Source organism: Python bivittatus, unplaced genomic scaffold (genome assembly GCF_059951505.1).
Source record: "Python bivittatus isolate LINGU-HERP-01145 unplaced genomic scaffold, Pbiv_v1 ctg000020_np1212, whole genome shotgun sequence".
Lineage (NCBI taxonomy): Eukaryota > Metazoa > Chordata > Lepidosauria > Squamata > Pythonidae > Python > Python bivittatus.
The window spans coordinates 89,654,805-89,680,366 of record NW_028277030.1 but is presented as its reverse complement, the minus strand read 5'-3'; the positions used below and the strand labels follow the sequence as shown (position 1 = coordinate 89,680,366).

Here is a 25,562-nt window from a genome sequence, read left to right as displayed (position 1 = left end):
AGCTCTTACTCACCCCTCACTTGTCGTCTTAAATTATAGACTGGAACTGGATGACCTTTTTCTTTTAAACAAATTTGACTGTTGCTTTGTGCAGGATATTTTATTGGAAAACTTTTTAAAGGCTAGATTTTTTAGTTCATTCACAGTTTTCCTTGTAAAATAGTAATATCAGCTCCAAATTAAATTTGTCTTTTAAGCTGTAACATGAACATTATATGTATTGAATACGAACTGTATATATAAGTTAAGTCCAAGACTGGAAGTAATTATTGGAGTTATATTCTTTTTCTGCTGCTTTAAAAAGCTTCATCTTTCCTTTAGATTTCTTTGGCAGGGGAGACAGCTGACTTTTTTTCAGTATAGCTCTGTTGCATTGTTTCTGTCGTGAAGCCCACACTGCCTTCTGCCTGCATTCGTCTCCGTCCTCCTCTGAGCTTTACACCTGTTTCTGCACTAATAATTTAGAGCAAAGATGAACGCCCTAAAAAGGCAGCATGCTGAGCAAATCAATTTCCTGTTTTAAACTCAGCAGGATCAGGAGCAAGGCATTGGCTTCTGCTTTCCTGATACCGAACATATTTATTTGGAAATAAGCATATTTTTTTTGGTTTTGTTTTAAATGGCAGTTACTGTCCAGTATGAAAAATGGAGGAATAAAAAAAAAAGATCTCCTCCCAGCTACAAAGCTGAAGCCTATTTACGCGGCCCTCATCAGCAGCCACGCTCCTAGCGGCTCCTTGGAAGCTCCCGGGCTCTGGCCCCGAAGTCTGCGGCTAAAGGTCCTTGGTCGCTGGCCTTGGCCACCGGCTGACGAGCAGAGATAAGGCGCTACCGACCCTCAGCCTTGGCGCTGGGAGACCAGTTCTCCCCCTCAGGGTCTCCGGAGAGGATGAAGAAAGCGTTCTCGTCGTTGCTCCCTGCCACTCGGAATTGCCGGCCGCTTTTTTCTGTGCATGTGATCGCGCGCGTCTCCTTTACTATTTTCTCCTCTCTACCGCGGTGTCCAGCAACACAACATACGCGCCTTCATCCAGCCGAGGCTGGCCAGATGACGCTCACGCTGACGGCCGACATCTTCAAATGTAGAGGAAGAAGCCTACGGCCGCCCGAGGACGCGGGACGCGCGCTCTCCCTCGCCCCGATTGACGTCATAAGCTGGAATTCCTCCTCGCGGCGAACGCGGAGGCGCGCGCGCGCGCTCGTCCAAGGGTTCAACGAGGCACAGCCACAGCGAGAGGGGGAGAGCGAGTCGGCTAGCGGCTCCTTCGGGTAGCAAGAGTCGCGTCCAGGGGGCGTGACGGACAGGTAGCGTTCTTTAAAAAACAGAACAAAAACAACCACACGCACACACACGCGGTACCTTTGCCTCAACGCGGTCAGAGCCTTTTTCCGGGCATGTGCAACCTCAGCACGTTCCTGCTTGCACCCGAGGCGTGAGTGCGGCGGCTTCGCGGTTCGAATCCTTCTGACTGCTAAAAACCTCCATTTCTTGCTGCACGGTAAGTCTTCGAACAGGGCGAAGGTGGGCACGGATGGGGAACTTAAGGAAAGCCCCACTCCGGGGCACTGGGCTGCTGGCAATGTGTCTCAAACCTAGAGGTGGGGAAGAAGAGGGGGAATGACTTCTGGCAGGTGGCAGATTCACAGCTTGTAGAGTTCGGGTGTGTTGCAAGTGTTTTCAAAGCATGCATGTTGCATTCTTGGTCTTATCTGAAATAATTTGTCTTAAAAAGTTGTCAGTGGAATTGCCAGAAACAGTACAGTAAGGCAGTATTTCAGTAATGAGGCCCTCTTTCTGCTTCCCATTTTTGCTACTGTCTGCATTAAATAGACTTCTCACATAATTAAGACGTTCATTTTACTTCAGATATATAAATCAGTGTCTGGCAAGAATTGGCATGGATGACTGTCTTTCTGCTGAACAGAAGCTGTCTTGTATTCCAGGGCCATGTGGCACCTGATCTAGAGAAGCTGAGAAGGCAGAGATGTGCGTGTGTCCATAACACATATATTAGGGAAGTGGTAGCAGTGCATCAATCGGAGAATGAAGGTCTGTGGGCAGAAGGCAAATATTTTGAGGAAGTGGGAGAGATTATAAACTGGCATCTTTTCATGTTTGTGCCTTTTTGGGATGGAAGATCCATGTTAGTGGTTGCTTGTGATTAGAGTAAGCTGGTTTCTGATGAACATTTTAGCTGTATGATTAGCCACTGGATGTAGTGTGCAGAAGGAAAGGGCGGTCCTGGAAGAAAAAAGAAAAAGGAAAAGTGTTGGAAGCCACAAACCTTCAAAGCAGCATTTCAGGAAGGGTTGCTTTTTTCTCTACTCTGATAGAGAAGCTGATAGACATGCAGGGATTGAGGAATCTCAATTGTACAGATGAAAAAGTGCCAGAACAGATTTTAGTGCAAAACAGACCGCTCCAGTCATACTACAGTGATGAAAGCAGGGTGCTAGCATTAAACATGAAAAAGAGCAGAGAGATTTTAAACTGTTTTCAGGGCAAGAGATGAGAAACATCCAGCTAAGCGTCCTTGAGAAATTGTGAACATTTTAGAATGTTCAGAATTTGGTGACAAGTATACAAATAGCTGTTTAAAGGCACTTAGTCATGGACAAAATCTATCTATGTGGTCGCTAGGAGTTGAAAATGACTTGAAGGCACATCATCAATCAATCAATCAATCAATCAATCAGACACCAAAATAGGAAAAAATATGCATGTGTGCGTGTGAATGTACCCATCCACACACAAGCCTATTTGTATAGGGGCACAACATATAAATAACAGATGTTGTTCACCATATAATCTAATACAGTATAAAAAAAGTTAGAAATAAACATATGTTTTACTGTTTACATAACACACTAACCAAGTCATTGTTGGGAGGGTGATTAATTTTGTCGTACAAAAAAATCATACCCTGGCCCTCTGGTCCAGTCAAATAACCTTGAGGGGTAACTATTTGTCCCAAACAGTTCTGGGTCTGTTTGAGACTAAAATAACCGGCCCTGGTCAGTTGTGTTATCTGGGATTACCAATTATCTGAGGAGTCAGTTTGATTGACTCCTCTTCCTTCTGTGACAGAGTTGAATCCCTAGAAGACACAGAAAATGGGTCTTTTCTACGTATTGTGTAATTTTTTCAGTTTGCACTTCCTCTTCCCCCACACAATAGATGGGATGGGAACAGCCCTTGCTCTGCAGTATAACAGATTTTTGAAAAATGTTTTTGGCTGGCACAAAAATAAATAACAAACCAGAAAGGAGAAAGGGAAGAACTGAACTCCCAATGGCTTGGGGCAATGTTCCTCAACCTTGGGAACTTTAAGTTGTGTGGACTTTAACTCCCAGAATTCCCCAGCCAGCATGCTGGGAGTTGAAGTCCACACATCTTAAAGTTCCCAAGGTTGAGGAACACCGGGTTGGAGGACTATAAGCATGACAAACAGATGATTGATTGGAATATCCCTGTCTGGGTCACTGAGACAGAGGGAGATGATGATGGGGAAGATAGGCATATGTAAGAGTTAGAAAGAGATTAGAGATGCAAGTATTCATGGATGCACAAACAGACTCTCAGACTTCCAGAGGAGAGTTTTCCCCCAGCATTCCAGGAACGGGAAGGAGAGAAGCTTGGACTTCCATGGAGATGAGAAATCCAACAGCTGTCCCAAAGAAGAAAAGGTGTGTGGTGATGATGGGAGACTTGCTGCGGAGAGGACTGGAGTCAGCAATTTACAGACGTGATATCAAGGGAAGTGTGTTGTTTCCCAGGTGCGAATATCCAGGATGTGATGAAGAGGCATTGATCTGATTAATCAATCCTATTGATCGCCATCCCTTTCTTTTTCATGTTGGAACAAATGGCCCAGCCAGAAACAGCCTGGAAGAACTATCAAGGGACTATCAGGAGTTAAGCAAGGAAGCAAAAGAGGTTGGAGCACAAGTGGTATTTTTGTCCATACTTCCAACACAGGATCAAGGCCTGAGAAAGGAACAGAGGATTCTGGAGATGAAAATACAGCTCCCTAATAAACTGAGAATAAAAAAGACAAGTTTAAAAAAATGGAAAGAGGGACATATAACAAAGCAAAATTGCAGGAAGTAGCCTGAATTTGTAAGGAAAGGATCAGGAAGGCTAAGGCTCAGAATGAGCTGAGGCTTGCAGTGAATGCCAAAAATAAGCAAAAAGTGGTTTTGGAGTATGTGTGGAACAAGAGAAAAGTCAAGAAAGTGATCAGTCTACTGGTTAGAGAAGATAGCAAGATGGTGATGGACATAAGGGAGATGGCTGAACTGTTGAATTCCTAGACAGTGATCTACAGTTGATGGTGAACAAATTCTCAGATGCTGATATGCTCTTCAGCCTAACTATCAGCCTGAACAAGACTGAAGTATTTTACCAGCTTATGCCAAATACCAACCCCATAGAACCAAAAATCACTGTTGATGACACCCAGCTGACAAATGTTAAAAGCCTCAAATACTTGGGAAGTATCATCTTGAGTGATGGGTCTTTGGACAAAGAAATGACTCCAGGATCAGCAAGGCCAGACAGGCACTGGGGTGGCTGCATAGTAGAGTGCTCAATCAACACAACATCTGTATCTCCTGAAAGTCTACAGAGCTGTGGTTATCCCTTCTCTCCTATATGGATGTGAGTCCTAGACACTGTACTAAAGGCAGTCAAACAACTGGAGAAATTTCACATGTGTGCTCTCCACTCCATCGTCAGTATTAGTTGGCAAGACTGTGTCTCCAACCTGGAGGTCTTAGATCACGCCGAGTCTACCAGCATTGAGTCCCTGACTATCAGAGCCCAGATGAGGTGGGTGGGACACATCATCAGAATAGATGACCACTGTATGCCTTGCCAGTTGCTCTATAGTGTACTGGAATTTGGGAAGAGACCTTGAGATCGACCAAGGAAGCACTACAAAGACGCTGTGAAAGAAACTCTGCACCACTGTGACATCCAGCCAAGGGAACCAGAAGCTGCGGCTACTGATAGAACCTGCTGGCAAGTCCTGTGCTATGAAGTCTCCACTAGCTTTGAAAAGAGACACTGTCAAAAACTGACAGAAAACCATGAATGGCATCACAGAATAACACCCACAGTTACTACAACAATGGACTTCCAGTGCCCCCATTGTGCTTCCAGACTGGGACTGCAGAGCCACCTCCTGTGTCACAGATGAACTGCACAACAGCGTGTGTTCTTTGAACCTGAAGGACTACTAAATATCACCTGCCTTTTTGCAAAATGAGAAAGAGATCCAGTCTGTCAGAAGCTCCGCCTGGGGGGTGGGGACACAGAAGAAAAATGCAGGTCAAAACAGACTTGGAGGCTAAATCCTACGAAAATCAATTAAAAGAATGGGCATGTTTAGCCAAAAGACAAGAAGACTAAAAGGAAACATCCAGTACAGGTAGTCCTTGACCATTTGTTTAACAACTGTTCAAAGTTATGACAGCACTGAAAAAAGTGATTTACAACCCGTCCTCACACTTATGACCATCGCAGTGTCCCTGCGGTCACCTGATCAAAATTCAAGCACTTGGCACCTGGCATGTATTTACGATGGAGCATCCCAGGGTCATGTGATCACCATTTTTCAACCTTCCCAGGGGGCGTCTGACAAGCAAAGTCAGTGGGGGAAGCTGGATTCAGTTAATGACTGTGTGCTTTGCTAAATGACTGTGGCAAAAAAGGTGGTAAAATCGGGCATGACTCACTTAATGACTGCATTGATTAGCGACGGAAGTTCTGGTCCCAATTGTGGTCATAAGTCGAGGACTACCTGTACTTCCAAATTTGCACATGACACAAATGGGGATGCAATCATGTGGGTGTGAGGGATTGCTAATACCTTAGAAGGCAGGCTCAGGGCTATCACAGGAAAGAGGGTGTGGATTTATTCTCTTTAGAGCCCTAGGGTGGTAACAACAACAACAATAATAATAAATCCCAGGTCCTTGGGAAGGACTCGATAGGTGGATAAAAATGCCAAATCCAGTCTAAACAACTGGCTGACTGTGCGACCAACAATAATAATAGCATAGCAGAGGCTAGCAGATCAACATTGATTTATAATATGATGTAAAGTATTCACAGAAGTAGAATTGGAAGAACTGCAAAGGTCTACCGAGGGCAAAGAAATTGAAGCCTTGCCAGAAGTAGCTCAGACTATAGAGGCAAACCAGGAGGAGTTGGCAGTAAAGGAAGCCAGCATAGCTATTGAATCATTTTCATTCCCAAACCAGGCACCCTCTCCTCTGCCTTCTCCTCCAAAAGAACAATGTCCTCTAACTAAAAAACAAGAGAATTAAAACAAAGAATAACTGAGCATCTAGAACAGCACAAAAAGAACAAAATAAGGTTGCCTGCATTGAAGCTTGTTACAAAGAAACAGGACAAGTATTAAAAGATGCCAATATTGTAATGTCAAATATAAGCACCAGCTCACTGCAAGAAACAAACCAACTGATGTACAGCACGGGTGCAGTTATAACTGAATACCTTGGATGCAAAATCAACAAACAAGAAAAAAGCCAAACAGTGTACCACCAAAATGGAAGATCAGGTTGGAAAATAAGATCAGCATGCTAAGATCAGATGCAAGCAAGCTAGAACAGATGAAAGAAAAGCTAAAAAACAAGAAGACCAAAGAATACCTGATCAAGAAATATCACCTAGAAACAAGGAAGATCAAGGAAGCAAATAACAGCCATAGCCAAGAAGATCAGCAGATATGAAGCTCAAATTGCACACTACAGGCAGAATTTCCAATTTCAGTCGAATCAGAAATGTTTCTACCAATCCATCAATGGAGAGACTGCAATGAACCAGTCATCACCTGACAAAGAAGAAACAGTGCAGTTCTGGGCACAGCTATGGGGCAACCCAAAGAAATACAAAAGAATGAAGCTTGGATAAAGGAGGTGGATAAGAATAAAAAAAGCTGAAATGAAAGAACTTCTAATAACAGCAGAAATGGTGGAGAAAAGGGCAAGGAAGATCAAGAACTGGTCAGCACCAGGTGAAAATAAACTCTATGGTTTTTGGTTGAAAGATCTGACTGCTCTGCACCCACTCATTGCCAAGCAGTTTAATAACATACTGCAAGGAGGTAAAATTGAAGATTGGTTAACATCTGGCAAAACCTACCTGATAATGAAAGATCCAACAAAAGGGGCAGCACCAGGCAACTACAGGCCAATTACCTGCTTACCAACAGCTTTCAAATTGCTAACTGGTGTGGTAGCTGATGCGGTCCAACAGCATCTACTTGAAAACAAGCTCTTTCCATCTGAGCAGAAAGGAACCCACCCAAACAGCAGATGAACAAAAGATCAGCTCCAAATTGACAAGATGATTTTGGAAAACTGCAAGAGAAGGAAGACCAATGTGAATGTAGCTTGGATTGATTAAAAGAAGGCATTCGACTCCCTGCCACATGATTGGATAACCAAGTGCCTAGAAATAACAGCGGTCAGTAGAAACATCAGAAGCTTTGGGCAAAGATCAATGGCACAATGGAAGACACAGTTGCTGGTTAATGATGATAGACTAGGAGAGGTTAATATCAAGAGAGGAATCTTTTAAGGAGACTCACTATCACCACCGCTGTTTATCATTGCATTGATTCCACTATCAACAATACTGAACAAGTCAGGCCATGGCTATCAAACATCTGCCAGACTATCCCACCTCCTTTACATGAACGATCTGCAGCTGTATGGAAAAACATCATCTGAAATAGAATTGCTGCTCAACACTGTGCAAATATACAGCCAAGATATTGCAATGGAGTTTGGATCGGACAAATGTGCCACCTTTACTATCAACAGGGGAACGATAATGAAAACTGAAGGAATCAAGATGCCCTGTGGAAATAACATCAAGAGTCTGGATGAAGAAGGTCGCTACAAATACCTGGGCATCCTTCAAGCTGACAACATCAAGCACATTGAAGTCACCAATAGAGGCGAATATGTGTAGCTCAGGGTTGAACTGTGGAGTCCTTGGGGGTTCTCTGAGCTTGGTTCTTTTCTTGCAAACGTTTCATTACCTGGCTAGGTAACATTTTCAGTGCTAGAATGGGATGGGTTTGCTCTCTGTTTATATACTGTGGCATGCCCTGCCAGTGTTGGTGGGGGTGGGGGTGGGGGTTTGGTTTTGTTCCTCTGGTAGTTCCTTGATTACAGTATTGTTCACTGCTTGATTGTGTGCCTGGTGGTAACCTCTGCTTATCTGGGTGATGATTGCTGGTGAGGAGATGCTCTGATCTTTTGTTTTCTTTCCTATTGTCTCTTTTGAATAGTGTGTAGATGCTGTTTATCTCTGTGTGTCTGTTGATTGCTGCCTTGTCTGAATACCAAGCTTCCAAGAATTCCCTTGCATTTTTGGATTTAGCTTGGTCTAAAATGCTGAGAGTTTTCCAGTTAAAACTGTGGTTGAGTCTGTCCATGTGTTGTGAGATTAAGGAGTTTTCATCATGTCTTCTGACTGTTAGTTGGTGTTCGTAGATGCACTCTGCCAGCCTTCTGCCTGTCTGTCCTACGTAGTGTTTGTTACAGTCCTTACACTTATGTTGTAGATGACTCCTGTTTTTTCTTCTTGTGCTACTGGGTCTTTTGGTTTACTTAAGATATTTTGGAGGGCTTTAGTTGGTTTGTGTGCTACGGAGATGCCATGTGGTTGTAACAGTTTGTTGGTGGTTTCTGAGATGTTTCTGATATATGGCAGTTGGATTCTTTTTATAGCTTGTGTTGGTTGTGATGTAGTAGGTTGAGTGGCCAGGCACTTTTTGATAAAGTTGCGTGGATATCCATTTTGTTGGAAGATGTTGTATAGGTGGTCTGTTTCCTTTTTCTGCTGTTCTGGGTTGCTGCAATGTGTTTGTGCTCACTTGAATAATGTTCTTACACATCTCCTCTTGTGGAAGGTTGGGTTGTTACTTTGGTAATGGAGCACTTGATTAGTGTGGGTTGTCTTCCAATAAACTTGGGTTTCTAATTTACTGTTGTTTCCTCTGCTGATGAGGATATACAGGAAGGGTAGTGTGTTGTTATTTTCTTCCTCTCTGGATTGTTTAGACCAAGCTAAATCCAAAAATGCAAGGGAATTCTTGGAAGCTTGGTATTCAGACAAGGCAGCAATCAACAGACACACAGAGATAAACAGCATCTACACACTATTCAAAAGAGACAATAGGAAAGAAAACAAAAGATCAGAACATCTCCTCACCAGCAATCATCACCCAGATAAGCAGAGGTTACCACCAGGCACACAATCAAGCAGTGAACAATACTCTAATCAAGGAACTACCAGAGGAACAAAACAAAACCCACACTCCCACCAACACTGGCAGGGCATGCCACAGTATATAAACAGAGAGCAAACCCCATCCCATTCTAGCACTGAAGATGTTACCTAGCCGGGTAATGAAACGTTTGCAAGAAAAGAACCAAGCTCAGAGAACCCCAAGGACTCCACACTAAAGTCAAGAAGGTTAATAGTGAATACATCATGAGAGGAAAGTAGAAACTCAGTGGAGGAAACATCATCAAGGCAATTAACCCCTGGACAATTCCAGTCATTAGCTATACAACTGGAATAGTGGACTGGACTCAAGCGGAACTAGAAGCCCTGGATAGGAAGACCAGAAAAATAATGACAATGAATCATGCCCTTCATCCACACAGCGATGTTGACAGACTCTACTTACCAAGCAGTATAGGTGGGGGTGGAATGTTGCAAGTACACCAGACAGTTGAAGGAGAAAAACGGACACTGGAAGAGTATCTGAAGGACAGTAAAGAAGATGCATTGAAGCTAGTACACATGAAGGCTTAGTGAATACTGAAGAGACCAAACTGGCCTACAAGAAAGACCAAATGAAGAATAGAAAAGAGACATGGCAAGGCAAAGTATTACGTGGCCAGTACACACACACACACACACACACACACACACACACACACACACAAAACTAGCAGGCAAAGCAGATAACTAACGACAAGACCTGGCAACGGCTAAGAGCAGGAAAGTTGAAGAAAGAGACAGAGGGGCTAATTCTGGCTGCACAAGACCAAACCTTAAGAACAAATGCATACAAAGCCAGAATCGAGAAGACAGCAACAGACGGCAAATGCCGCCTCTGCAAAAAAGCTGAAGAAACTGTGGACCACAGTAGTAGTTAGCTGCTGCAAGAAGATTGCATAGACTGACTACAGACAACAGCATGACAGAATAGCAACAATGGTGCATTGGAATGTCTGCAAGAAATACCATTTGTTTGCAAGCAAGAACTGGTGGGACCTCAAAATAGACAAAGTAATAAAAAATGAAGAAGCTAAAGTGCTCTGGGACTTTAGAATTCAAACAGAAAAGCACCTGTCACATAACACCCCAGACTTAACAATTGTTGATAGGAAAGACAAAAAAAGTCTGGTTAGTGGATATTGCAATATCTGGAGACAGCAGAATAGAAGAAAAAGAGCAGGAGAAAATCACAAGATAGAAATAGAACAATTATGGCAAAAGAAAGCAAAGATAGTACCAATAGTAATAGGCACCTTGGGTGCAATCCCAAAACATCAGGAGCACCACCTGAAGACCATCGTCATTGACAAAATCACCATCAGTCAATTGCAAAATGCAGCTTTACTTGGAACAGCTTATATCCTGTGACGATATCTTTAACACCATCAAACAACATCTGCCTATCCCAGGTGATCCCTTGGGAAGGACTTGATAGGTAGACAAAAATGCCAAATCCAGTCTAAACTTTGGCTGACTGTGCGACCAACCATAATAAAATTAAATTTATATACTGCCCAACACCCAGCGATTCTGGGAGGACAAAAGCCAATGAGTGGAAGCTTTATATAGAGTGATTCAAACTTGAGGAATTTCCTGATTATAAGAGCTATTAACCAGTGGAACAGCCTGCCTCCTGGGGTTATGTGATAGAAGTTTTCAAGTTAAAGTTGGACAATCATTTGTCTGAGTATTCCTACTCTGAGGAGGGGTTAGACTAGAAGACCTCCAAAGTCCCTTCCACTCCTACATTATGATTCTATGACTTGCATGACTCAGAAATCTATGCAGCCTTCAGGGCCCAACAGATTACTCCACCTTGGTTTTTGAGTGCAGACAGCAAAACTTGGCATAGTTGTGGACCATATCAAATAAATAGGTGAGTAAACAGGCTTTGCTTTTGGCTTGTTTATTTTGGTTGATTTTTTAATCCTATGCAGTGCATGTCATGTGGTATTTTTTTCACTGAAGAACGATGGCAAATCACATATTTAATTCTTGGCAGTTTATGCCAGAATTTAGTGGTGCAGTTAATAAGGGTCACAAACCATTTGGTTTGAGGGCCAATTACAGGCTGCAGGTTGCCCATTCTTGCTCTAGATGGTGCTGTTGATCTTTGTTTATTTGATTTACATTAAATACTTGATAGCCAATAATTAAAATACAAAAAAATAAAAATAAAAATAGCCTTACAATTATCAAAAATTGTATCTGATTATATATGTTTCTCTCTTTTTTCTCTATAACCATTTGATTAAAACTTGGAATCATGATATGGCAGAAGAAGTCAGAGCAGCATTACAGAGATTTCAGTTCTGATTGGTATTTATAAGGTTAATACTATATTTATGTAATAATTTTCTTTGTAAGCTCTGTCTGAGGACAACCTCAGTTTAATTAGTGAGATATAGTGCTGAGAGCAGGTGATACAGGAGAAGTGTTTTGAACACATGTCCAAACTGAAATTTTAAATTTTCATCCAGGGGCAAGAGATCTTAGAAATCAATGGCTGAATAGGCACTGAACTTTTAGAAGAGAATTCATAAAAACATTTAGGTTTGGGAAAAGATTTGGTAGGAAATGCCACAAAGAGTTAAGGAAATTTGATCTGTGTTTTAAATCAAAACTGGCATACTCCCCACTTTCTCTTATAATCCCAGGTATAATTTAGATGGAAAGAGTAACAAAGCAAGCATACAAAAATCACCTTTATTTTCTTGTTCTAATTGAAATAAATTTAACTTTTACTGAACATTTTGAATTCTGTCTCTTTGCCATTCTTAGTACTACATCTTTTAACATGCGATACAGGGATACAGAGGATAAAATTTGGTTTCTTTTTTTAACAGAAAAGATGATAGTAGCAAAATTGAGTTTTAAACTAAAAATGCAGTGCATTTTTCTGGGCCAGGTGGAGACGTGAAGGTATAGGAGACTTGGGACCTGAACAAGTATGTGTTCTATAGTAAGAGTCCCTACTGGAGAAAATATAGTAATCAATCTTAACTTATTGTATATTGATGTCAAAAACAGACAAATATCTATATTCAAGGAGCACAGGATTTTATAATCCTGTGTTGTGCTTAGAAATTAAACTGGCATATAAATGTTAACAAATCGCTAAGGAAAATCAGGCATGATCTTAACCCAATTTGAAGCAATATGTCAATAAAAAGCTGCCTGTTCTTTTGTACTTGAAGTGCTGCAGAGTCTATCCAGCAATCCCAAATGCAATGTATATCTATGCAGCAGATCTGCATGATGTCAAAATGATGCCACTGACATAATGAGGCCATCACACAATTGCTGCCGTTATATGCTTGCATCCTGACATTTGACTCAAGTGCATAAGTTGCAGCGTTTCCTTGACAATGTTGTCATGTGCATATCGTCATTTGCTCCCCTTGCAGAGGCCTGTGCCTGGGAGGAACTTCATTAGAAGCCAGTCTGTTGTAGTAGTTGCCCTTTTTAAACAGATATAAATGGTAAGTCCTTTGAGCAGACATTACAGCAGGCTTACAGAACAATTAGTTATTATTTGCTATAGATTCACTGAACAATATATGACTGGACTTCTCATCCAGCAGAGGCGTCTTTTCCCCGCCTCTCGCTTGTAGGAAAAGAGGGAAGTCATTGTGTGAAATGGGCAAGAGAATAAATTCAGTTCTATGAAAAAGTGTTAGGATTTTCTGAATTTTTGCATAATTTGCTACTGAATGTAATCAGGGCTTCACATGGTCTGAGTAATATGGAATCTGAATGAAAAATAATTAGCTTCATTTTTGTCTTACTCATTCTGTGAACAAAGGCCATCCAATATGATGTGCCAATGTGAAAAATGTAATTGCCCTTTAATTCAATCAGCTCCACTATAGGGATAACCAGAGCTTGTTGTGGGAATACTTCATTAAACAAACAGGGCTGATTTGTGCTACCAAGCCCTACCCTATGTAAATCTCACAAGCTTCGGCTCCTCTCATCATGGTGAAAGTCTCACCACATCAATTCTAGAGGCATATTCAGTCTGGAAACAGTGAAAAACTGTTTCTAACGCTCTGGAGCTCTACTGATCCACAATCAGAGATAGTCTTGAAATGGAGAAGGCTTGGACAACAGTGAAGCCTGCCAACAGCAGCCATCCTCTCAAAACCATTCTAAGAGTACAGCATAAAATCATACAGGAAATTAGAAAGAACCCCAGAACAGTATCCAGGGATCTGCAGGATTTTCTTGCCTTGGCCAAAGTCAGTCTACATGATTTACCCATCTGAAAAGCACTGGTTAAAAATGGAATGCTTGGAAGTGTGGTAAGCAAGGTAGAAACCACTACTTACTAAGAATAGTCATGCTTGTCTCAAATTTGCTAAAAGACACCTGGATAACTCCAGATTTCTGAAGGAACATTTTATGGACAGATGAGTCAAACATGAACATTTTGGGGCTACATGGATATTGTTATGTCTGGCAGAAATCAAATATTGCATTCCACAGTAAGAAGCTCATACCACTTCTCAAGCATGAGATGTCATGGTTTGGAGATGATTTACTGCCTTAGGACATGGATGACTTTCCATCACCAAAGGAAGTATAAATTCTGTTTTGAATCAGGAAGCTCTACAGGAATATATCAGGCCATCTGTCCATCAGCTGAAACTGAAGCACAAGTGAATCATGCAGGAAGACAATGATCCCAAACATACAAGGAAGTGTACAACAGAATGGCTATAGGAGAACAAATTCAATGTTTTGGAATGGCCAACTCAAAGAGAAAGTGGGTAGACTCTGAAGTGAGCAATTCATGCTAGTAAACTTTCAAGTGTTACTGAGCTGAAGCAGGTTGTCACAGACGAATAGGCCAGATACACAGCTGTATGAGAGACTGACAGCCAATGAGAAGAAGCATGTGGTTGTAGTTAATGCAGCTGAAAGCGGTGCAACTGGTTACTATCTCTAAGGGAAGGGGAGGGGAGGGGAGAGCAATTCACTGGCACGTCACATATTGGATATCTTTGCTTATGAAATAAATGAATCAAGCACCAAACTTTGGTTACTATTTGCCCACTTACTTTTCTCACTTCATATGTCACTCTTACAATATTCAGTGGCAAAGCTATGCAAAGAAAAACTTAATGGGAGTGAATATTTTTTTTGCAGAATGGCTCTTCTTCCTTTTTTGCCTGTCAAAAAGTTTTTGCCTGTCAGTGACTTTCACGCACCAATTAATTATGTCTGCTTATTTTGGTTGTCTTGTATCTTTTTTCCCACCAAATAGATTAGGATTACTGATCGATGGTTGACAATTATGTCTGCAAATTTATGTACCCATGCTATAATCACAAGGATATTGCATCAATTGATTATGTCTGCAGCAAGCAAAAACTTTTTAGACATGAGCTTTTAATACTGGTGGCAGGCCAAAAAGGAACAAGAATCCACTGAACAACAGTTTTTTGTGTGCTTGAGTAGTTCTTTAGTTGCATTTGAACTACTCTTTCAGAGCAGTTATGAGAAGCTGACTCATCACAGTAGGCTTGTTTGTCCAAATATTTTATTGGTTTGGGAAAGGATTTAAGAGCTTTCAAATCCAAGGTTCCTCACTCCCTCAGCCACACCATATCCATTTTCATTCTTTTTCACGTCACTGTTTCTGTGTTCAGGAAGAGCTGGTCTCAGAGGCCAGAAGAGGAAATCTAAAACCTGCCTCAAAGGGGAAAAATCTGATGTGTACTATGACCTTTGGGATTCTTTCTCAAGTGCTATAGGTCTGCAGTCTATAACTTATTCTCCATGTTCTTATTTGCAGAACTTCAAAATAAATAAAATAAAACAGACTCTGGAAATCTCGCCTGAAAAACATACAGACATTTCCAGAGAGAAGTCCAAATTCCTGAACAAAAATTATATTCTTGCTGTTTGTATCTCATATTCACATTGAATGGAAGTGAGCGAACCACAAGTTGACTTTTGCTTTTACCTTTTTTTATTAACCTTTTAAGAAACCACTGATTCTCAGCCCTGATTGCAATAAATTAAAGTGTTGTTCCCCCTTTTAACACTAGTGAATTCAATGTGAGCGTTCAGGAGTAATTTTCCCTCTTTTGCCACTTTGCCTTTGGGCATAATATTTGGGAATGCTTTAATCTGAATCTGAAATAACCCTCTGCTGCCTCAATTAGGAGAGTTTGCAGAGGTTTTGCTATTTTTTTTTTTTTAGTTCCTGTCACTCACAAATATTCAGCTCTCTTGTAGTCCTTCTCTTCCTCCCAGACAATGTCCCTGCACAATGTTAGCTTGTTGTCCCACAAGTTAGTCTTCTCATATTCTGTAAGTCTGGAAAGCTGGAGGACAGCAGCACATTTTTCTTGTCAAGTTTTTTGCCATCCATTTGATTTTCAGATCAAATATCCCAAGAAACTTTAAATTGTGATTCTAAGCTAGATTTGCTATTATTTTATTTATTGTTATTTGTAAGAAAAATGTTTCCCCCTTTCTGAGCTCTCATAGTGCAGTACTCAAATGAGCTTACGTCAGGTAAAACTGTAATGTTGCAATGAAGTATGCATCAGAGCAATACAATATGAATGATACATAAAAAATATCTTAATATCAAAACCAAAATTTTTACTAACCGTCATTAACAGCAAGAGAGGTAGCCAGGCAAGTTATAGAGAAGTTCGTATTACAGGCTGGCACTGATTCTCACTGATTACCTGATTTTCACTGATTACCTCTTTCAAAATCTGGTTGTAACATTTCTTTTAAGACAGAAACAAATTGGTTCTTTTAAGGTATAAATAAATCAATTAATTCCCATTTTCTGTTCTCCCCTTGTAGTGATTCTGTTTCTTAATATGTTGGTATTGACTCTAGATATAGCCTTTTATGCATTACAATGTGTTATACATTCAGAAATTTTAACCATTCATAAGCATTTCAGTACTACTTTAGTGGGGGTTCACATATTGTGTGAAGGCAGGTTTGTTTAACTATTATTGTTAGAATAAATTGTCATAGGGTGAATTAGCATGTGTTAAGCCATAAACCATATTTATAAATCACAGTTGCTGGGTTTACACAATCAATAAGATAAAGCAGAGGATAAAGCAGAGGAGAAATAGGAAACTTTCTTTGTTTTAATATGAAAGAAGAAATGTACTGAGAAACTAAAACTAAATTACCAGGAAAAAAAAATATACAAGCTGGTAAACTGTTTTAGCTTCAACATTATTAGTTTATGCTCTAGAAATTACATTACTAGATTTGGAACTGAAATTATGAAACAGAGAATAGATTAAATTGTACATAGTGCAATTTATGTCTTACATTTTTATTTGTATTGATATGTCAGAAGCCACCTTGGGCATGCTTTTACCCTTAAATCTGGCCTACAAATGTTTTAAATAAATAAACAAATATCAATGTTTTCCAAGGGTGAGATTTCATTTGAAAGACAAATGCATAATTCACTGATTTGTAAAACAAACCCAGGTTTTGAGAAACTAAGATGCAAGATGGCACTTTCTCTCTCTTTCTCTGCAAAGCTGTTGTGCAGGAATGGGGAACTTGTGGCCCCCAAAAGCATTTTTGAAGCCCCAGAAGCCCTGAGACTGGTAGCTGAAAATTCGTATTATTGCTCATCACTGGGGATGTTTAGTTTCCTAATATCTTGAGGCAGGAAACACAGAAATAGGCCAATTAAAGAAAGAAAACAAAACAAAATAAAAAACAACCTCCCCTTTCCAAATAATTAGGGAAAAAAACTGGAAATCCTGCCCCTTATGATCCTGCCCTGCCAATGCAGCCCTTACTCATTCTCAGATTTAGGGGCTGCCCAAAGCTGCTCGCTCCTGCTATAATGAATGATTTAATTACATATTAAATATGATGCATTATTATTAGGTAACCTGGATACTGAATATATTGAAAAGCCTTGGGAATGCAAGATTGTAGAGATAAAATTTCATACTGGGAGCTGAATGAGGATTGATCAATTAAATATTTGAAAGAAGGATCTAAGAAGAAACTGGAGCTAGAAAAATATATCTAAGAGTTGTTTATCTTTGGAAAACAAACATTTTGTAATGCTCTCATTTTTATTGATCTAGGAAAACAGAATGAAGGAGGTAATGCCTAATAACAGTACAACAAGTATATCTCAAGCAAGAAAAGCAGTGGAGCAGTTAAAAATGGAAGCATATCTGGATAGGATAAAGGTAAATTTGAACTTGTAAAGATATTTACAAATTGCCACCCCCTGGTTGGAGATTTGCCAAAGCTACTCAGATATTTAACACAGCATGGCTAGATAAGAATTTTCATGGCATACTGGCATCCGTACTAGGTTGAAGCTAGTTGCTTGCCATCTGTCAATATGAGAATGCGATTTCCCCTTATGTCCAGTGCAGTTTAAATCTCTAGCTTTCCCACCACCACCACCACTTTTCTCATAGCTTAATGGACACCTGTTTTGCTTGTCTCAGGCTGGGTGCTAGGTGGCAGTTGACCCAACCATCACTCCTGCCTTGGCACACTCCAGTTCTCAATGTAATTCCCACAAATATTACTCTGTGATATTTGTTGTTGGGAGGCTGTAAGTAATTACAGTAGCTTTTCCTGTTCATCGAACAGTATCTATTGTGGAAAAGGGGTGGGGGGAAATACTCTTCCTCCTGTAACTCCCTGGATTCTCAAAATCTGATGCAGAGAGCTTGAAGAAGTCCCAGAGTAGAATGGGGTTAAGGTCAGCAAGTTCAGAGTTAAAGAGTTAAAGGTCCTACTGTTCAAATGTAAATCCATTTGTGCAATGTTGGAATTTACTCAAGTTGCATAAATGTTTAGGTTATGCTGAAATTAGGGCATATTGCTATTACTTATAGGATACAGCATTTATGCTTGAAAGTAATTTGGTCATGAAGGATCAGATTACCATTAAATTATTTCTTGATCAGCTTTGTAACCATCTTATTTTGTAGATAAATATCTCTGTTGAGAAAAGACCATCCCTCATCTTAATTTAGGAAAAAAGTAGATTATATCCACTGTCACTGGAGTTAGCAGATTTATCGAAAGTTAGATCTGATACATCCTTTCTGAACACAATATACTGGTGCTTGAATGAACAAAGCAGTATTTGGAAGTGTTTGAAATCTATTCCTTAGATTTTCTTTCCACAATACAGTACAGAGGACTTCTTGGCTTGCAAAATTAATTAAATGTTGTTACAAGTTGGCTCAGTGACAGTTCTGTGAAATTTAAACCCTCCCAAAAACACCTAACCTGCTGTCTTCTCCTCTGTCAACTGCAGTACTAAAATGATTTCTGAAAGACCTCATAGGCACACATTCTCTGAAAACATTGCCTAAACAGATTTTTCCATTTGTGGTTTGAAATCACTGCACTCAGGACAAATTTATGGCTTTGAATATCTTAAAACTTTAAGTTGTGATTTTTACATTCATGAGATAAGCAAAATGAGCTTATACACATTTAAATCTCTCAGGAAATGAAGCAACAAATAAGTTGTAGAATAATTAAATTTTATTATTTTCTCAAATAACATTCCCACATAAACATGTACTGTGCATAAACAGAAGTGACTCATTTCCACATGTACAAAACATTCTGAATGATACATTTAAACTGAAATTTTAAAAAAGCTGGTGCCGAGGATTGTGAGGATCAGTTATATCGCTTCACGGTATTATATGCAAAACTTAATCTCCACTGAGCAACAGAACCTTTTATGTCTTTGGTAAATCCTGCTACTGCCTTAATTTTATAAGTTCATAATTCATAATTGGGTCCATATACTTAGCTATGGTTTATATAACCATAGTTTACTGAAAAGCCACCATTGGCTGGGTTTATGTAATATTCTAAACCATTACCCATGGCATAAGAACCACAGTGCTTGGATTGTACATTTTAAGCTAGCAGCCAAGGAAAGACATAGCTCTTTGTGTTCAGTGAATCAGGTCAAAGTATATGAAGAACATGCAGCCAGGTAGCAAAGAGATTAGGTCTAACAACTATGGAAAGGAGATGAAGAAAGAGCCTGGGGACTCATGCTGTTTCTTAACCACCATTTCCTTCTCTTCCAGAAGTTGAACGTTATGTGACCTAGTTTTATTTCTAAAGCTAAACAGGTCCAATCTTATATACTGTTTGGATGATAACACATCTGGAAACCATATGCAAGCCCTGGGCATGTTCAGATAATGGGCATGTTCATTAAATTAAATTAATTATTAAGCTGAGAAATACATAAATGTTTCTTTGTATATGGAGCTTATTTGCATAGCTATAAGTAAACACAGATGCCTCTAATTTAACTATTACCTCCTTTTTTTCATATAGCTAGTGACTTAAAAAAAGCCATTAAACCGATTTCAAAATATTGTAAAGTTTAATATTTTGGTTTGTTCTCAACTCGTAATAATAGTTTCTCAATTCAGCCAAAATAAGAAACTATGTGGGAGGCTTCTTGATTTAATCAGAGTTTGCCTGAACAAGAGACTTTGCACGTTGCAAGTTAATAAGCAAAGACCTGATTGCCCAAACAGGAACTGATAAATAAAACTCTACAACATTCAGAATAGTGAACAAAATTTACTAAAAAATTAGATCTTAATTAAAATCAGTAGCTATGATCCAGAAATTAATGCACTGTAGATAAATATTGCTGCTGAAAGAGAAATTTTTTTTTTTTTTTTTTTGAAAAACAGTGAAATTGAAAAAGTTAGAGTCAATATTGGTAGAAGTAATTTGTATAACTAAAGTTTGGAGATACCTTTTAGAATAGCAAAACTATGATGCTGACTTCTAGTCAAGAAACACTGATTTTTAGCACAAGTATCATTGTGAACAATTGCGTACAGCAGCTATTGTGCTTTTCCCAATCTCCTTTAAAGATGGAATTGTTAATTATTTCTAAAATAGTGTTGTGAAATCAACACTGGCATTAGTGAGATGTTTGTGGATGTGCTCATTTTAGATACAAAGCAAAAGCAGAGTGGGTGTCATTGCATGAATAGTAATTATGTCTGTCTTTTCATGGAAGGTGACTGTAGTAATTGCAGCATTTTCTCTTGTCACTGAATCTTATAATTATAGGGTATCTAACAGGATTATGTCCTAACTTGGGCTGTTTTTAATCACCTTCTTTACTCTGAAATGTAATGATAACATTCTCTAGTTCTTTCAAAAACTGCTAACTTTCTCTTAAATCACAAATATCTGGTAACAACCCTCTGAGGTAGAATTTGTGGTAATATACATCTATAATAAATAAAAAGGGGTGGAAAAGAAAACAAGTATAACTGTTCCATTGATGGAGAATTATCTAGAAACCCCAAGAAAATTCTTCCCTATTCTTCTTCACACCCACATCTTTTAATTAGTCTGTATTATGAAATAAATCAATCCTTGATCAGTGCTGCTTTACAATACAAATAGCAATAGAACTATTGAGACCCAAAATACTCAAGGGTAGGGATGAACTGACCTATCTTTAGGTGACAAGGAAGTTGAATTAAGTCACAGAAGTTGAAACTTAGAAGGCTTTTGCGAATCATAAAGTTAGAAGGGACATAATACAACCATATGTTGAAGCACAATGTCCACTATCTCTCCTTAAAAGTCATTAAGGAAAAAAAGATAATCTATTATTTTCTGAGACTTGTTTATTCCCAACAGTCATGAGATTCAATCAACTATTGGCCTAGTACAGTTACATTGTCCTGGATTGTGAGATCTGGAAACCAATTTATCTGAAGTTGTGTCTAAGTGATTCCAAGTTATATTGTTTGGTGAAGGACACATATTCCGAAATTTAGTTTGACATTTTCCCTAGGTGTGATGTGAAATGATCTAGTTTCTCCTTGTTTTCCCCTGTTACAACTGTACATTCCATTAGCACAAAAATAACTGAGAAATCTAATTGAGCTTTTCTTTCTTTCTTTTTTTTCCCATTTTTGAATATTTGTACTTGTGCCAGAATGTATCATTTGGTACATTATCATAGACTAAAATAAAACATGTATAGGACTTACATATAAAATAAAAAATTGCTTGATCATGGCATATCTTGCTGGGCCAGCTCTGTCACAAGGTTTCATATGGCTTCCTCACAGCAGCTGATCTTCTTTGGAGTGACTTATGGCTAGTGATACAGCAAGCTGCTTTGTTTGCACCATACAACTTGTGCTAGCTTTTCTGCATGGTGCAGCTCTTTCATACTGGAATGGCCTCTTGATTATATCACTGGACTCTAATGCAGCCTGTATATAAATTGCAGCAACTGGAGTGAGCTATGAGTGGTCTGCAGAAAGCACTAGTGTCCAGCCACTGAATGTTAATTCTGCCTGCAGTCCATTCACAGTTCACTCTGAGCATTGCATACAGACTGTTGGTATCAGTAGCATACAGTGTGCAGTTGACAGCCCATCCTCCCCCCAAAGAGGAGTAAATACAGGTAGAAGGTGCAGAAGAAGAGGATAATTAATCCTTTAATTCTCATATACTCAAGGTTCTGTTATTTGCAGTTTGAGGTTTTATGCTGGATGAAACCCTGTGAGTAATAAGGATCACCTGTATTGTATTGTATTTCTTTGATCTGACATACAGTATGATTCAGAGAGGCCACTACTTATTACAGAGGCTTTGCTGTTAAAGAGAAGTATCTAGTAAATCATTTAAGTATCTGACAAAGATACCGGTCACATTTTTTTAATAACTCATTTCTTTTTTGTTTCCTTTTGCATTTGTCTTTGTTCCACTTTTAATGGCACTCTTCTGAAGATTTCCACACTGCTTTTAAAAATATCATTAAAAGATCAAGACAACACATTCTTCATATTTGTTTTTGGACTCTTCCCCATACTCTCTATGGGTGCCATTTTTAGGAACTTACTATAATTACAGAGAGATTAATAAATAACATACTGAATGATAGTCTGAGATGTGTGTGTGTGTGTGTCTCCAAATCATATTCTCAAAAAAAAACAAACAAAACAAAAACAAAAACTGATGGGGCAAGGCAAAAGCTTGAATATAATTTAATTAACATTATTTAACGACATGATTACTCCTTATATATTTAACATTTTTCTGTTTCTGCCTTGTTCAAAATTATAATGCAGAGAACTTTGGTGAGAGGCTGTGGGAGACACACAGAAAGTTTTCAAGGGTCACATGCAGGCCTGGGACAACTGGTTCCCCACCTGTGGTGTAAAGGAATACTTCATTGAAATATTCTAACTGCTTGGATCAGTCCATTAACACTATTGCAGTAGTAACAATATTCAGATAACCCTTCCCCCATTTTTCTTTTCTTCTTCTTCTTCTTCTTCTTCTTCTTCTTCTTCTTCTTCTTCTTCTTCTTCTTCTTCTTCTTCTTCTTCTTCTTCTTCTTCTTCTTCTTCTTCTTCTTCTTCTTCTTCTTCTTCTAATGCTCCTAGGTATCCAAGGCAGCTGCTGATTTATTGGCATATTGTGATGCTCACATGGGAGAAGATCCCCTTATTATACCGGTGCCCGCATCTGAAAATCCCTTCCGGGAGAAGAAGCTTTTATGCACTATCCTATGATTCACCCTGAAATTAAAAATGTTATCTGTGAAAACACATTACTGATGGTGCATGCTTTTCCTCAAGGTTTCTCCCATATAGTAAGTTAGTCTAAAAGTAACCCTTTCTAGAAACATGATATATTCTAGGTTAATACATTTTAAGTGAAGGTCTTTAATGTCAATTTTTCTATCAGTGGTATGTGTTCAACATTTCTATTGTTCTCTATTTGTGTTTTGTAATAAAAGAATCCTATTTGTTTTTAAGTATGTGATAATTAGATTTTGTCAGTTAAATTTCATGAACTGTCTTTGACTTGTTTGCACAGTAGACTAGCCATAGCTTATATAATAATGGCTTATGAATTAACCAAATTGCCTGATGGAACACTACAGTGAATCGTAAATCAACCATGCAGGTTAGGTTCGCACAACACGCTGAGTCACAAACTGGCCAATCGCCTTCTAGCCTCGTGTTGTGCAAACCAGGCTGTTTTTCAGAGAGACTAAAACTATGATGAGCAATACCCACCATCAATTTCTTAACTATTTTATTTCCATTTAAAAAGTGGGAATTCAGCAGAGAATGAGCTTGATGAATGTTTGAACTATGAATATTAAAATCAAATCAGATCTTCCCAACTAGCTGCCTTATACCAGGTCAAACATCTTGTCAACTTGGAATTATCTGTGCCGATGGGCAGCACTTTTTCAGGTTTTGAACAGGAGCCTATTCAAGGCCAACCTGACATGCCAAGGATTTAATTTAGGTCTTTTAAAATTTAAAACATGTTCTTTATCATTCAGATGTGGCTCTTCTCCTTTTTTGGATTGCAGTATGCTAACTGCAGTGGGCAGTAACACTACTAATAATGATTGTAATAATAGTATCAGCACATGGAAAACCTGCAGGCCAAATGAAGACCATGCTGATTTCATTCCATAGGTCAAACTGTCGTAGTGTGGAGTCCAGTTCAAATAAAGAATCATTTCTCAAAATCTTATACACGTTCATTATAGTTTCTGTGGATACAGATTCCCATTTAACACCATAAACTATGCAGCCTGCAGTAAAGGATGATGTCATCTAGATATGTTCCTTAATATTCCAGATTATTCCAGATTGGGATAAATACCTCCAGTCTTTGTAATATGCTAAATAAAGATTTTTAGTACCGTTGAGTGTTTATTAAGCAACATAGATTTATATGGTCTTTATGTTGGCTCTTTAAAAATTTCTTAAGCCAATGCTGGCAAAAGATTATTTGATTTCAGACAATCTGTTATATAGTTCATTTGATATATGCTGTATGATAAAATGTGCTGTTAATCATATTCTCCTTACTTGACTTTAATATTTTAATAAAAGTTACTTTTAATTTATGATTGCATTTGTAATACTTTGTCTGCCTAGTGGAGTGATACAAAATATTTAATATAAAGTTGTGCATCAATTTTTAACCTGGGCTTAAAATTCCACTGATGCCATAGATTCATTGAATGACTGGGGAAATAGTTCTTTTTCAGCCTGTTTCTGGTCACAGATAAGTATGCTATATTTTAATACCCCAGATATGGGCAGTCTTATTTGTATATTAAGCACACAATTTTTTAGTTTTTTAAACATTTTAAAATGCAGCTCATTTGCATATATATTGATGGAGCTCAAAACTTCAACTCAAAATTGAGCACTAGATTACATTTATTTATTTATTGGATTTATATGGCTGCCATCGATGGGCTTTAACTGTGGGAAGCTAACACAATAAAAACCAGTACAAAAAATAAAAACACGTCAAAAGAAAAAAATATGGCCGCCAAGGATAAACAGACAAGCAACAAATTCATACAACTCACAAGCTTCACCATCTTCCAAATCCTATGCCTGAGAGAAAAGTCATGTCCAGAACTCCAGCAAATCTGGGGCTAATCTAATCTCAGGAGGAATGGGGTTCCAAAAGGCTGGCACTGTTACAGAGAACACATGTTTCCTGGGTCCTGTCAGGTGACACTCTTTGATCAACAGGATCTGGAGCACGCTCATTCTGCCAGCTCTGATGGGGCAGGTAGGGACAATTGGAGAAATATCCTGACTCTATGCCATGAAGGGCTTTGTAGGTACCAATCAGCACCCTGAATTGCACCCAAAAGCCTCCTGGGAGCCAATTCAGCTTGCAAAGCAAATATGTAACATGGGTGTTCTAAGGCATGTCCATAATTGCTCATGCTGCCAATTGCAGCTTTCCTTCGAAGAAAGGACAGCTCCATGTAGAACCTGTTGCAGTAATCCACTGGGAGATGACCAAAGCATGAGTGACCATGTACAGTTCCTCCTGATCCAGGAAAGGGCACAATTGGTGCACAACATGAAGTTGTGGAAAAGCCCTCCTGGTCAGGGCCGCCACCTACTCCATGAGTATAGGAGAACCCCCAAATTGCACATCAGTTCTGTCTGAGGCAATGCAACTCCATCCAGAACTATAGATGGAAAATCTTTGGATTCTAGACAGCCTAAAGTCCAGAGCCATTCAGTCTTGCTTGGGTTGAGTTGACGCCTGTTCTTCTTCACCCAGACACAGAGAGAACCTCCATAGCCCAGGACAGAAATGTACCTATTCTGTCAGATGACCTCATCCATTGGCTTCATGCAGATGTTAAATAGGACTGGTC

The 25,562-nt window shown here is 39.2% G+C and overlaps 1 protein-coding gene across 1 annotated transcript; it reads left to right on the top strand.

The window, feature by feature from the left end:
- Positions 1 to 1,361: 1,361 nt before the first annotated feature.
- GNG4 (G protein subunit gamma 4) lies at positions 1,362 to 24,233 on the top strand. Its single transcript, XM_007441988.4, has 3 exons — positions 1,362 to 1,499; positions 17,434 to 17,541; positions 22,786 to 24,233. The coding sequence occupies exons 2-3, from the start codon at positions 17,443 to 17,445 to the stop codon at positions 22,912 to 22,914; spliced, it is 228 nt and encodes a 75-aa protein (XP_007442050.1). The 5' UTR covers positions 1,362 to 1,499; positions 17,434 to 17,442; the 3' UTR covers positions 22,915 to 24,233.
- The last annotated feature ends 1,329 nt before the right edge of the window (positions 24,234 to 25,562 follow it).

Excerpts from the sequence above, each read along its gene's own strand:
- GNG4 (XM_007441988.4), top strand. The coding sequence starts at position 17,443 with ATGAAGGAGGTAATGCCTAATAACAGTACAACAAGTATATCTCAAGCA. Across the intron at positions 17,542-22,785 it reads CATATCTGGATAGGATAAAG|GTATCCAAGGCAGCTGCTGA; the intron begins GTAAATTTGAAC and ends TAATGCTCCTAG.